We start from the raw sequence: 12714 nt of genomic DNA on the forward strand, positions 1-12714 counted from the left end.
GTTGTGTATGCGGTGTTTTCGTTTATATTCGCCATCGTGCAGACCGTTTGTGTTCAAATGTATAAAGATACTTCTTTAAGTTACAATATGCTGTTATATTTTACCATGTTCCTTTTCATTGGGACTGATATTTCCACATATGTAACGTATGTTCCATACGAGATGCAACTGGATCATTCTAATAACTTTGGTAACTGTACCTTAGAACACCCAGTGTCTATGTCAGCAATACAATGGGGTCATTATATGGTCCCTTTTGTTTCAGAGTTCAGCATCACATGTTGTGGTGTCATTGCTACAGTTATCAACAAAATTCAAATGTTCACACCAAGCGAAGAGGAATATTTTACTCCTTCGACAAGTCCTCATTCAACTCCAACGCCGATCGAAAGTGAGATGGAAGAGATACATGTCGTAGGGACAGTTAAAAAATTAAGAACGAATCGTCCAAAGGACGCAAATGGATACCTAGGGTTGATTATAGGAATCGTTCTTGGATTAGTAGTCACCACCTCTGCTATTTGCTGCCAAGATCGACGCAATCCCACGGACCACAATGGTCACTTGTGGTTCCACTACAGTGTGATGGTGTGCGTAAGTTTAATGCAGTACTATGCTTTCTACAAGTTTAAAGATTATATAAGAGATGTTACGTTGGAGATGAGACAGCTCCGGGCTGACGACATCTTATTGTTTTTTACAGCCGTCGGTGTTCTTGTGTGGGATATTCTAGTAATCATATCCTGCTTCGAAAGTGTTAAAGATGACGATTATGCCACTCCTATTTTGTCAGTTACGACGAATTTGACGCAGGCTCTCTATGTTATTGGTCAAGTTTTTTTCTTGACACACTTTCAGCACATTGATGTTAAATTAAGAGATGAGTGGTTGAAGCAATATTTCTATTTCTTGACTATCACAAATTTACGATTTTGGGCTGTCGACTCTTTCATCGGTATCAAGACATCGTCCAGTAAGCTATTTCCGATGAGCACAGAATTCTACCAATCGGCGTGGAGTTATGTCTCTTCATTTCTGTACGTGTTGGCGATATTTTTTCGATTTCATTCAGCTTCAATTTGTTTTGAAATAACCACAAGCAAATTTGAAAAAGAGAAAAACGAATAAATTTTTGACAACTTATAATAAAACAATAATAACGTTAAAACACTTTTTTATATAAAAAAAACTGGACACAAATTTAAAGAAATATTATATCAGAGCTTCTAAGATAAGGGGACACCTGGTGACAGGGTTGCGCAAGTTTTAACTTTTAATAAGCTGTGTTCACGTTTTATAGTTCTTACATTCAGGTATGTTAATTTCTTAAAATCTCATTAGGTACTGGAATAATTAATGAATACCTTCTAAATAGCTAATCAAAATTTTACGGCCATATATAGTACTACCCTACTTATTCCATTGCATGGATTACCGGTCATCTTTTATTGGGAAAAGAAGAACACTGGTTTTCTTGCGTATTATGTATTACCCTCATCTGCCAGAGAACGGCACATTAGTCACGAAAATCTCGATAGGTTGTGTTCTTCTTACTTATATTAGTTTCACATGTTTACATTTAAACGCTACAATTCTCATGAGCGTGAGTAAAGACGACGTCGCAGTTTTGTTTTTGAAATTTTAATACGCAAACAACAGTGATTATTTAGGTGATAACTAAAATTCTGAAAAATGACAGACAAAAAGTGGTACCTCACCGCATCCTCTTTCCCAGGGCCTCTTATTGACAGGGCTATCAAATTAATCATAAGGGCAAAATACACTGGAAACAAGGTTGACCTACTCGGCAAAAAAGTTGGCAAAAGACGTCGGTAAACATTTGTATTAAAAAAAATACAATACTTGCACAGAATTTTTTATCACTATTTAGCGACTAAATTTTACAAACATTCCAATTTTTCCAACACGTTTTGCTGATCAAAATATTGAAAGAAATATTAAAAACCATTTTTTTATCAAAGCAAGTAATATTTGAAATAAAAATGGATAATAAATCATTGTAGTATCTCAAAATATCCAAACGTTGTATCGATTTATTTGGTAACATTCTTCAAAAAATTAAGTTAGTAACAGAATTTAAAATATTAATCAGAGAGTAAAATGTTGGGTTTACCAACCGCTGCTGTACACCTTTTTGCGATAAACTTTATTCCCAGGATCTATACCGACAAGCAGTGCAACATAGGCGCCAAAAATAGTCAAAAAGACCAAATATACTGGGTTCGAGGTTATTCTTTCATATAAAATTTTACGAAAGCGAAACTTTTTTTATTAATTGTGTCAGCGGAGTATATTAAAACTAGACATATCAATTATAAAGAAGCTATTCTACGCACTCAATTATGTCAGATTAAATCGATTATGTACGACTAATCTTATACAAAAACTAATTTGGCAGAAACCCATTGTAAAAACTGGAATTAATTTTATGAGTAATCCATATGCAGTAAAGGTTTTCATATCACAAAATGTCCTGTATATATACAATACTTTTAACGTTAATTCTTACAGCTAAAGAAATTTTCGTCTTCGCTAATAGTGAGTATGCGATTTTGTTCGTGTATGTATGTCCTTACATGTCAAACTTGATTTACATCAATTGTTACGCAAAATATTTGTTTCCCGCCGTATCTGAATAGTTATGATATCTAAAATAGGTAAGCAGCTGTAATCTGAAAGAGTGTATCAAGCAATGTATGTCAATTTCTATAGTTAAAGTATCGTATTAATCACTAAATTGACATTCATGTGTATGTTCAGCGCTAAAAATAAGCCCTGATTCACATTTCACCGCACTTCCACAACTTAAAGCTTACCTTCAACTTCATGTATTTTTGTATAAACCTTGCTGGTCATATATGAAGAAGTAACAGTTTTATATAGCACATGTGTAGTTGTCACTTTGCTTTGCAAACTAAGTTATCCCTTGAAAAAGCACACAATTCTTCACTAACCATTAAAAAATATAAGTTTACCTATCTCCGCGTTTTGTTCTAAAACTGTTAGAACGCTTAAGAACAAGAAGAAAGATAGAAGAAAGAGAGCGAACAATAAGAACCTTCTACGGAGCTTTTTATTCTTTCGCAAAAGACCCTGCGGACGAAGTTGTAATAAAATGATGTTACCACAAGTCCATTCTTGTTTACAAAAACTTCATTCATTTTAACAAGTGCAATAAGATGGTTGATGCAACAAATATCATGAAAGCAGGAAAAAGGAAGGGCCTGGGTAGAAAGCTGTCGCAGTAGAGATTACTACTGAACTTTGCTTGCACAATATTGTAATCTCATAGAAACAAGAAGAGTATTGCTAACATTTTAAATAAGCTTGCACAGACTAAACAAGGGGGATGCATTTTAACTTTTTTATTACATAAAATCTAAAACTTGAACTCCTGGGACTACAAACTTATAACGATGACGTCACAAGGATCTCTCTGAAGATTCTTTTTACAATCAGGGAAAAAGATGCTGTACGGGATAATATTTAACTAATGACGGATCTCTAGGGAAAGAATAAAGCCAGAGTAAAACAGTGTTATCGTATACTGTGAATAGATTTTTAACTTAATTTTAAATGGGAGATCAACTTTAACATATAGAATCCACGGTAACAGTAAATCTCCAAATAAACGCCCGGGGAGTTTATTTAATTTCCCGAGTTTTGAGGGGGGGCGTTTATTAGAGGGAGGCGTTTAAAAGAGGGAGGCGTTTATTTAATTTCAGTTATATTTCTTTTACACAACAGTTAAAAAATCATCTTCTTCTTCATCTTCATCTAGAAGATTACCAGGATCATTCGCATCCTCGATGGACACCATTAGCCAACCATTCATCGTACATATCAGAAATAAACCCTTTAAACGGTTTATTCCAGTACACATCTGGGGACTGAATGTACACCCACCTGGAATTAGAGCACTTTCGACTTTCATTTTTTTCAATGAAACTCTTCCTTCTCTTGTATCATCTATAAGCTATTACATAACAGTGGTTGACCCGTTTGCCAGTAGGGATTTATTAAGGGGTTGTAACCACGAATTTCGTTTTGGGGGGGGGGCAGCCTAGTTTCAGTGTCTAAGGAGGCCCCACCATGGTCGGGGCCGACGGACCAAGAAAATTTTTGAATTTTGAGTGCGCTAGATTGGCTAAAACAGCCTTTTTGAGAGTACTTTTTAAAGAAATTTAATCACTAGAAATCTCGAAAATAAAGGAAAATACAGACAATTGCTCCAGTTTTCTGAGTTTTTTTTTTAAATCAGGGAATAAACGTTTACAAATTTCATGAACAAAAGACTAAAAATGTTATCTATTGTAATAGCCAAAAGTGTCTATTCTGCTTTGGTGTTTATCGATAAATTCATCTCCTATTTGAGTTAAATCCATTTTGTCAACGGAATCAGTATGAATATGGAGGACCATCAAATTGTTCAAACGTAAATTCGTGGTTGTTGATCTAAGGTACGTTTTGACTCGTTTCAAAGCAGAAAACGATCTTTCGCTGATGGCGTTTGTGGACGGCATTACCAACAACAATTTCGCTATTTTGACAACTTCACTTAGAAGAGTTCTTTGAGATTGATCAAAACTTTGTAACAGCTTGATTAGATCGGTTACTTTGAATTTCTCTTTGGATGCGATGACTGGGAGTAGCGGTATTTGGACTTTAGCAAGTGACTCGTTGATATCTCCTTCGTAGAAACGACAAACTGCTTTTAGATGACTTTCCCATTCCTGACCAGTGATCGATTTTAAAAGAACTTCCTGTAAATTGACGTATGTCTTGTAATCAGGTTGATCGAATCTTTGTTGGATGTAGTTAATAACTAGATCGAAAGTTTCAAAGTAAACGTGATCTTTGGCAGTGTCATGAAAATGATATGTTTCAGGAGGGCCATCTGATACTTTGTTAAAATAATCTGGCATCTTTCTTTTTCGTGGGAGTTTAGGATCAGATACTCCGAGTTGTGATTTCCAGACAAGAACTCGCTCCCAAAATAGCTTAAACAATTCGTTGCTTCTGATCTTCTCTAACACAGCTAAGACTTCCGACACCCGTTGCTGTCCCTCTGCTGCCGAAATATCTCCTTGGAGAGACCTGCTAAGATTATCTGTATGTTTCAATAGGGTTTCACCAAGACAACAGCAGAAGACAAAATTAAAACTAGACATAACAATCATTACTCCGTTGATTCTCGCTCTCATATCTGGAAGCTTAACATTCGATAATGACCATGTCCAAAGCTCCATTAATTCCTTATGGTTTTCAAGAAAGGATTCAAGAACCTCACCTCGCACAGTCCATCGTGTAGGAGAAAACTCATGGACCGACTTGGATTCATTTCCTGTTGCTTCCCTGATATTCTTTAATTGTGTGTCTCTCTTTGGCGATTTTTTGACAAGTTTACATATTTCATAGGCAGTTCCAAACGCTTCTTTAAGTTCAGGGATTTCTTTTATCACATCGCCAACAGCTAAATTCAAAGCATGTCCGTAACAGTGTGTGTACAAACATTTTTCATTCAACGATTTGATTTGGGTAGCAACTCCAGATCTGTGACCAGCCATGGATGCAGCTCCATCATAACATTGGCCGCGAGCATTTTCTAATTTCAAGTTCATTCGTAAAAGAATATCTTTGATTAAAAAAACGATTTGGTCAGCACTAGTATCAGGTAGTGGATGGAGGCGAATGAACTCCTCGTGAGCCTGTAATTCATCATCAACCCACCGAATGCAAATGACAAGTTGTTCTGTATTTGAGACATCCCCTGTTTCATCTGCAAGGATTGTGAAAATCTCAGCTGACTGAATATTTTTTGCAATGTCACGTAAAATACTAAGTGCTTCGATTCGCAGCATTTCGTTTTGAATAGCCGGTGACGTGTAGTTTTGCTTTTTTGCAAGCCATGCACTCAGTTCCTTATCATCTTCACATCGGAGTAAAAGTAACTGGTGGAAGTTCGGATTCAACTCGCTGTGTGTTTCCTCATCCCAATTGCCTCTAAACGGAAGTGATTGTCGCCCTAGATATCGAACGCTTTGCAACAGTTTTAACAGCATTCGTCTATTCCTTTCCTTTGTGGCTGCAAGATTATCTACCACGATTTCACCAATGTCCTTTGATGTACCTGGCGCAGTAATCAGTCTTTCAGTGGCTTCTTTATGGGAGTCGCTACATTCGTGTTTAGAAAATCCTCTTCCAGATTCAAACGCCTTTTTCCAATTTTGGTAGCCGGTTTCAGTAAAAACTGTCTCTGCTTTTGTTGCAGAAATCATGCTTTTTCTAAGAGCACTGAGACAAGTAAAGCAGAAAGCAGCGTCTTTATTTTGGTCGTAATGTAACCAGAGAAACTTGTCAAACCATGTTGGGTTAAACGATCTTTGTTTCGGATCTTTACCAAACGTTGTTTTTGGAAAACTCAAAGAACGAGGTTGGTTCGGTTTAGATGGATCACTCGTTGTTTCCTTAAAATTATTCTCCGGGCTGGTTGGTGCTGTCGTTGTAGGTGTCGTCGTTGTAGGTGTTGTTGTTGCTTCTTCGTTTGTTCGTCTGAAAAGCAAAACAAGTGTAAAGGTTGCTTGGATAACAGTTATGGGATGAATTAAAAAGCAGTGGTGGGGTTAACAAAGTAATTAAATATTTATTTATTAATAAGTCACTTACTTTTCAGGTCTAATGAGCCATTTTGATAAATCACTTGTTTTCTTCGGCATTTTCACTTTTTTTCAAATTAGTCTGTTACTTTGTTAATTCTATATTTTTCCCCTTTTTTTTTTTTTTTTTTTTTTTTTGAAGTCAGTCCAACTCGTTCTCGTCTTCTCACAAACACTATTTTCAGAATATAGTTTCCATCCAATTTCAACATCATTTCCATGCAGCAAACACTATCAGAATGTAGTTTCCATCCAATTTCATCATCATTTCCATGCAGCAAGTATAAGAGTCACGCGTTTTAAATAAATAAAAGAGTGGAAATCGGTTATAAATCATTCTCAATAAGTGTTTAGTTTGTTTATATATAACAAATGGTCTTTAGACATAAGACAAAACGTTTTTCTTAACTTGTCATAACCATCTTTGAAAAAATTATTGTGATTAAAGTGATTCTATAAAACGCCCCTCTCGAGGAGGGCGTTTAATAGAGGGGGGCGTCCAAAAGGGGGGCGTTTATTTGGAGATTTACGGTACTCTGAAAACATATTTTCATAATTGCTAGCCAGTAGCGAAGACTGAAATTAGTTTCAAAGTGATTTTTTCCTATAGCTATATTTATACTGTGGTTGTGTTGTAAATGCAATTTTACAGTTGAACCATAATGCGAACGTCCTTGTTTTTTTGGTATATTTTTGTTTTAAATTTGTGCATGCATTCAGTCTACACCACAGATAAAATAAAGCCCAAGATGTAACGAAGGATACTAAAGGCGACATTCTTTGTCTCGTGCAAAAATTATCCAACAATTGTCACAAAATGATGATAGGTTTTGTTTCGTGGTTTATCAAGCGTATCTCAAGATAATATGGAGACATTGACAAAATTTAGCGTACTTTAAACATATGGCCGTGTAGACGGACGTACTTATTTTTCTTAGCATATCAAAAGTTGTTAATAAAGTCAGTTAAAGAAATTAAAAACTATATAACTATTCCTCTCTCTATCTTTTTTATGGACGATCGGAAGAGCAATTAATACACGCGAAAGAAACAAAAGACAAATTTTAAATCAATACTATTGAAACTGCAGTATTGATTCTAAATTTGTCTTTAAAATGTTACTTCAGATATGCGAAAAGCAATTGGTGTGGGCGTGTTTCCTGTTGCAGCCTTGCCTTACTCAAATCCTCTGTGTTTAGCATACTTGCGTGGGCGGAGCATCCAAACGATAAAGTCACGTTTGCAATATGAAAGAAGGGTAGCGAGTTGACGAAAAAACGATTCACGATCCTGCACTCGGCTCCCAAAAAACCAAACATTGTTCGTTTTATTACACTCGATTATACCGCGCATAATCATCATTTGTTTCTTTCCCGTGTGCGACTATATATTTTAATCAAAAAGGAAAATGCTAGATAACAAGATCGTAGATGTACCTCTTATAATAACATGTATGTTAAAAAAAAATCTTTGATGGTCTGAGTGTTGCGATACACAGTCAGAAGTAGCTTTAACAATCCGAAATGTTAGTTGGAACTGTTTATATGATACCTCCACTCCGTCCAAAGTGAAGTAAGTTTTTTGCATCAAGCACATGCTTAGTACACTACACATGCGCAGTTGCAATTAATTTACCTGAATTTGACATATAAGGTTGTTGTGTGGCGTGATGCGTTGAAATTTCACTTGCTTCGAAAACAAAATAACACACACAAACAAACAAACAAACTGAAGTGACTTCAATTTTTCGGGGTATTACACCAAGACTAAAATGATTTTTCACTTCTCATTGTACCAAACGCTGCTTGCTAAGAATTTTGCTCAGGTCGAAATAACCTCGTTCCCAGGGTTCTTTGTGTTACCTTACTTATGTTGCTTAAATTCCACAGGGCGTAGCGCTGCGCAAAATAGAATTCGAGCGAATTTTATGCAAAGCAAAAAAAGTTGACTAAACTGCAAAATAGAACGTACAACATTCATTATTTTTTTAAAAGTGAGCTTGAAGTGTTGGTTTTATATCCCTCCCAATCGATAAAGGCCTTTGCACGGGAGATTAGAAATGTTCCTCTATATCGACCTTGACCTCTTCCTTTATTGATATTGGGACGGCAAAAAAGAAAAAAAATTCGTATCGCCGTCCTGGTATAAAAAAAAGACAATGAGCCCTGGGATCAAGGTAAAAAAAGGGTCGGTTGAAGAAAGGTTGGGGAGGGCAGCGATCGTTGTCCGAATAAGTGCGAATAATTTGGTCACTATTTGCCGACGTTTTTACGGATAATCGAAGTTTACAAAAGATTTTAAAATATTAATCTGTTTAAACCCTCGTTTTCATGGATTTTTGCCTATTTTATATCATAAGCGCGATTATTGAAAAATTGTAAAGAGAGCAAGGATGGAAGGTGGATTTTTTGTTAAAAAGGACAACTTAATGAAGAATTTCCTGTATATACCTATTTCACTAAAAGCCATTTTTAAACTACCGGTATTTGCACATTTTGATGCGCGAAATTAAGTTTTTGTTGACTCACGGCTGGGTGGGGGGAGCGAGGGCATGACGAACAACGAATGAATTATAAGTGCTTTGTCAGCAAAAAAACATAACAAATGGTCGCACGTGTTTCGGTTCTGATATAAAATTGTTATATAAAAAAGTGCGAAAATATAAATTTTAGTAAAATTATGCATATTAAAACTCTTCAATGTAAAAATGCAGAAGAACAAATAAAAAGTTGCACATAAATCCTATCAGAGAAAAGAACACATCAGTTAAGGTTTAGTTGTTATCATCAGCCATGTGTCATCCATCATGCCATGGCAACAGAGGTAGTTAGCTGGTAGCTAACTACGGATGGTATGTACAATATAGATAAGGGAAAAACTTTATATTACCATCGCAGTTTTAACCTAACGATCCACCCTACCCAACATAGTCAACGTATAGTGACTAAGCCAAACCAGCAAAGATGAGTTGCAAATGTTTAGCTAGCTGGCTACAGTGCTACAGTTCTGTAGCTATTCCCACATGATATTAATCCATGCTTGTGGGTCTATCCAGTTTTTAGGTCAGGTTGCTCAGAATATATACAATTTATAACTGCAATGGTATGGCAAGTTAAGTTATTCAAACTGAAAAAAAATATATACAAATTTAGCTTTGAAATATAACAAACGTTTGACAAAATAAATTGAAATATATTATTAAATAATCGTACCAGATTGCCCAAGTATAAAACTGGATAAACTTGAAATGGAATTACGATGAAATGTTTCTTGAGAGTTTGATGTGTATAAAAAAAATTGTTTGATACTTTTTGTATAAAGTTATCTTGTGATGGCTCAGTTTTGTCATTTGACGGAATGAACAAAAAATATTAAAAAACATATTATATAAAGTAATTGACTTGAAATCCCTAATGACACGATCAAGTAACAATTGACAATTAAACAATACATATAGCTAAGACGAAACATAATGATACAAGTGGGACATACGAGACAATGAGATACGGGACTGGACAAGTGAGCGAAGAAGTTGAATAAACAAGGCATAACAATAAATGGTAGCACTACACATGACAAGGTACATTTTACGGACGGACGAAAACAATGAATTTTGATTCAATAATATATATAAACACAACAATGCTCTCATTCGGATGGGGTAATGCTGACAGGCAAGAAAAGAAGTAGCCATATGCCAAATTGCTTATTCAACTAAGTTACAGGTTGAGAATGTATTGGAATTGTTTGTCTCAGCTATTATTTTCTCTGTTTAAGAGCATTCTTTACCAATTTTAGTGTCAATGTTTTTTCACTTAATAATTTTAATCGTTGCAGTCTGTTGTTTATAAAAAAGAATGACAAAACAGTGGACTGGAATTAAGTGACAGAGACCAGGGGATGGGGCTTGTTGGTTGATTTTTTTGTAATCACAGAATGATTTTTAATAATATTTTAAAAAACAATTTAACATGATTACAGTACCGCTATCAGGAAGCCTAACATCATGATCGTGTATCATGACACCCACGATCCACGATCTTATCATGTCTGTCATGATTATAAAAATATTAGATAGCAGATCGGAAAACTATCGATCAGTTTCAAAAATTAAGGGTTTTTTTTGACATTTCAACATGTCATCATTTGTCATTCTCTACAAAGTGTAATTTTGAGGTTACTATTAACAAAAGGTAGGTACATTTGGTGTATAAAAATGGGCAACTTTTAAAAAAGGAAGCACATTTTGAGGTTACCTAGTTTTCAAAATATACTCGAAAATGTGATGTGGTAAATTTGAGGTTACCAAAATGAGGTTACCCTCTTTAAAGCCTTATATCTAAGGATTCCTTGGGGTTACTTTAATGAAACTTGGTACAGTGGTGACTAAATTGGTAAGCAACCCAACTAAATCTTTGAATAATTGAATTTGTAAAGTGTGTGACTATATTGAGGTTACCAAATTTAATGATTTTTTCTCATTCCTCAATGAGGTTGTGCAGAGCATAGAGAATCAGATTTTATTGCTTTTAATGGTATTATGTCTATACGTATGGAAAATCGTGAAGAAAAATTAAGAGATGCATTTTAGTTGATATTTTGAGGTTTCTGTTATATGTAGAAATGTTTCTAAGAGATATACTACTATTTTGCAAAATTATCATTATAATATTTCCAGGTAACTTTTATGTAATATAACATTTTAATGTATCAAACTCATATTCACTAGTTCCAAGAAATATCAGTTTCTAAACATGAGGTTACCATTTGATCAAAATGTGTTTTCTGTGAGGTTACCTACTAGATGTTGCATATAAAACTATATTTTAAAGTGTGAGTTTGTGAGGCCAAATTAAATTAATAAACAGTATGAATCTAATGTTTTTCAACTGATATAATTGAATTCAACATTTGTGTTCAAGCTGAGGTTACAATGGAATGAAAAAGTACTGTATATACATGTAGTACTAGCACTTCATGCACAATGGAAAACAAGTCAGAAAGTAGAATTTAGGAATACTCTACATTGCACTTTTAGAACATGTTTTAGAATATTGATAGAACACTGATAGAATAGTTGCAGAATGTAGCTGTTTTGAAATGTTTTTATTTCAGTTGTTGTTGTTGTTGCATTAGTGAGGTTACTGTGAGAAATAGTGTACACCAGAAATATAAGTTTATCTTTTATTATTGTATAAAATATTATTAGTATGGAGAATAGCAAGTTTGAGTGGGTATGTCCAGTTTTTCAGAAAATTTTGAAGCATCAGAAAAGTGTTAGCAGACATAAGAAGAGTCATGCAAAGAAAACTGAGTTAAAATGTTCACAGTGTGAAAAATGTTTTGACAGAAAAGACAACTTTTTGAGGCATCAAAAGAGTTGCAAATTAAAAGAGAAAAATATATGTAAAGTTTGTTTAAAGGTTTTCAAAACAAAGTGGCTTTTGAAACGACATATGAAGGTTCATGAAAAAAAGAAAATTGTATTATGTAAAAATTGTGGAAAAAAAATCGAGATGGATAAAGCTGAACACCATTCATTATAATGTATACAAGAAAGACCCATCTCAAGTGTTGACCTAGATAACGACTTTGTATCTATGGTAACAATACCAAGGTAACCAATCTGACTGAAGCTTTAAATATGAATAGAAAATAACAAATTATTGATTATATATTTATGTTTTTTATTAGATCTTACAACGTCAGTACAATAGTTGAACAAACAGTGAACAATAGTCTAGTAGAAAGAACTGAATCAGGATCTGAACATTTGATTAGGTAATACATTAGATATTCTAATGCCATGTAGTACTTGACTAGAATTGGTTTCAACATAGCGAGTTTTATTTAGCTCAATGAATGCTGAATCAGCACCATTAGAGTTTTCAAAAAGCAACATGGCAGAATTGTCAGAGCTAGCTACTTGTGATACACCATCTCAGTTAGATAAAGAGGTGCCTTATTTATTCATTAAGACTATATAGTGTTTGATCTGAAATGCATTTACCTTTTTATGCTTACATTTTACTTCGTC

General features: G+C 34.6%; 1 protein-coding gene across 3 annotated transcripts in view; it reads left to right on the top strand.

Moving 5' to 3' along the window:
• Positions 1-2423: 2423 nt before the first annotated feature.
• The window catches only part of LOC130641698 (hemicentin-1-like), a 52029-nt gene continuing 41738 nt past the window's right edge, over positions 2424-12714 (top strand). For 2 of the 3 annotated variants that reach the window (XM_057448615.1, XM_057448616.1), the window contains exon 1: positions 2424-2559. In XM_057448615.1, coding sequence (XP_057304598.1) covers positions 2490-2559 — 70 coding nt within the window. In that variant the 5' untranslated portion in view covers positions 2424-2489. Of the gene's footprint in view, positions 2560-9242; positions 9529-12714 lie in introns of those variants that run through there. The other variant, XM_057448617.1, reaches the window with a different exon arrangement.

Source organism: Hydractinia symbiolongicarpus, chromosome 4 (assembly GCF_029227915.1).
Source record: "Hydractinia symbiolongicarpus strain clone_291-10 chromosome 4, HSymV2.1, whole genome shotgun sequence".
Taxonomy (NCBI): domain Eukaryota; kingdom Metazoa; phylum Cnidaria; class Hydrozoa; order Anthoathecata; family Hydractiniidae; genus Hydractinia; species Hydractinia symbiolongicarpus.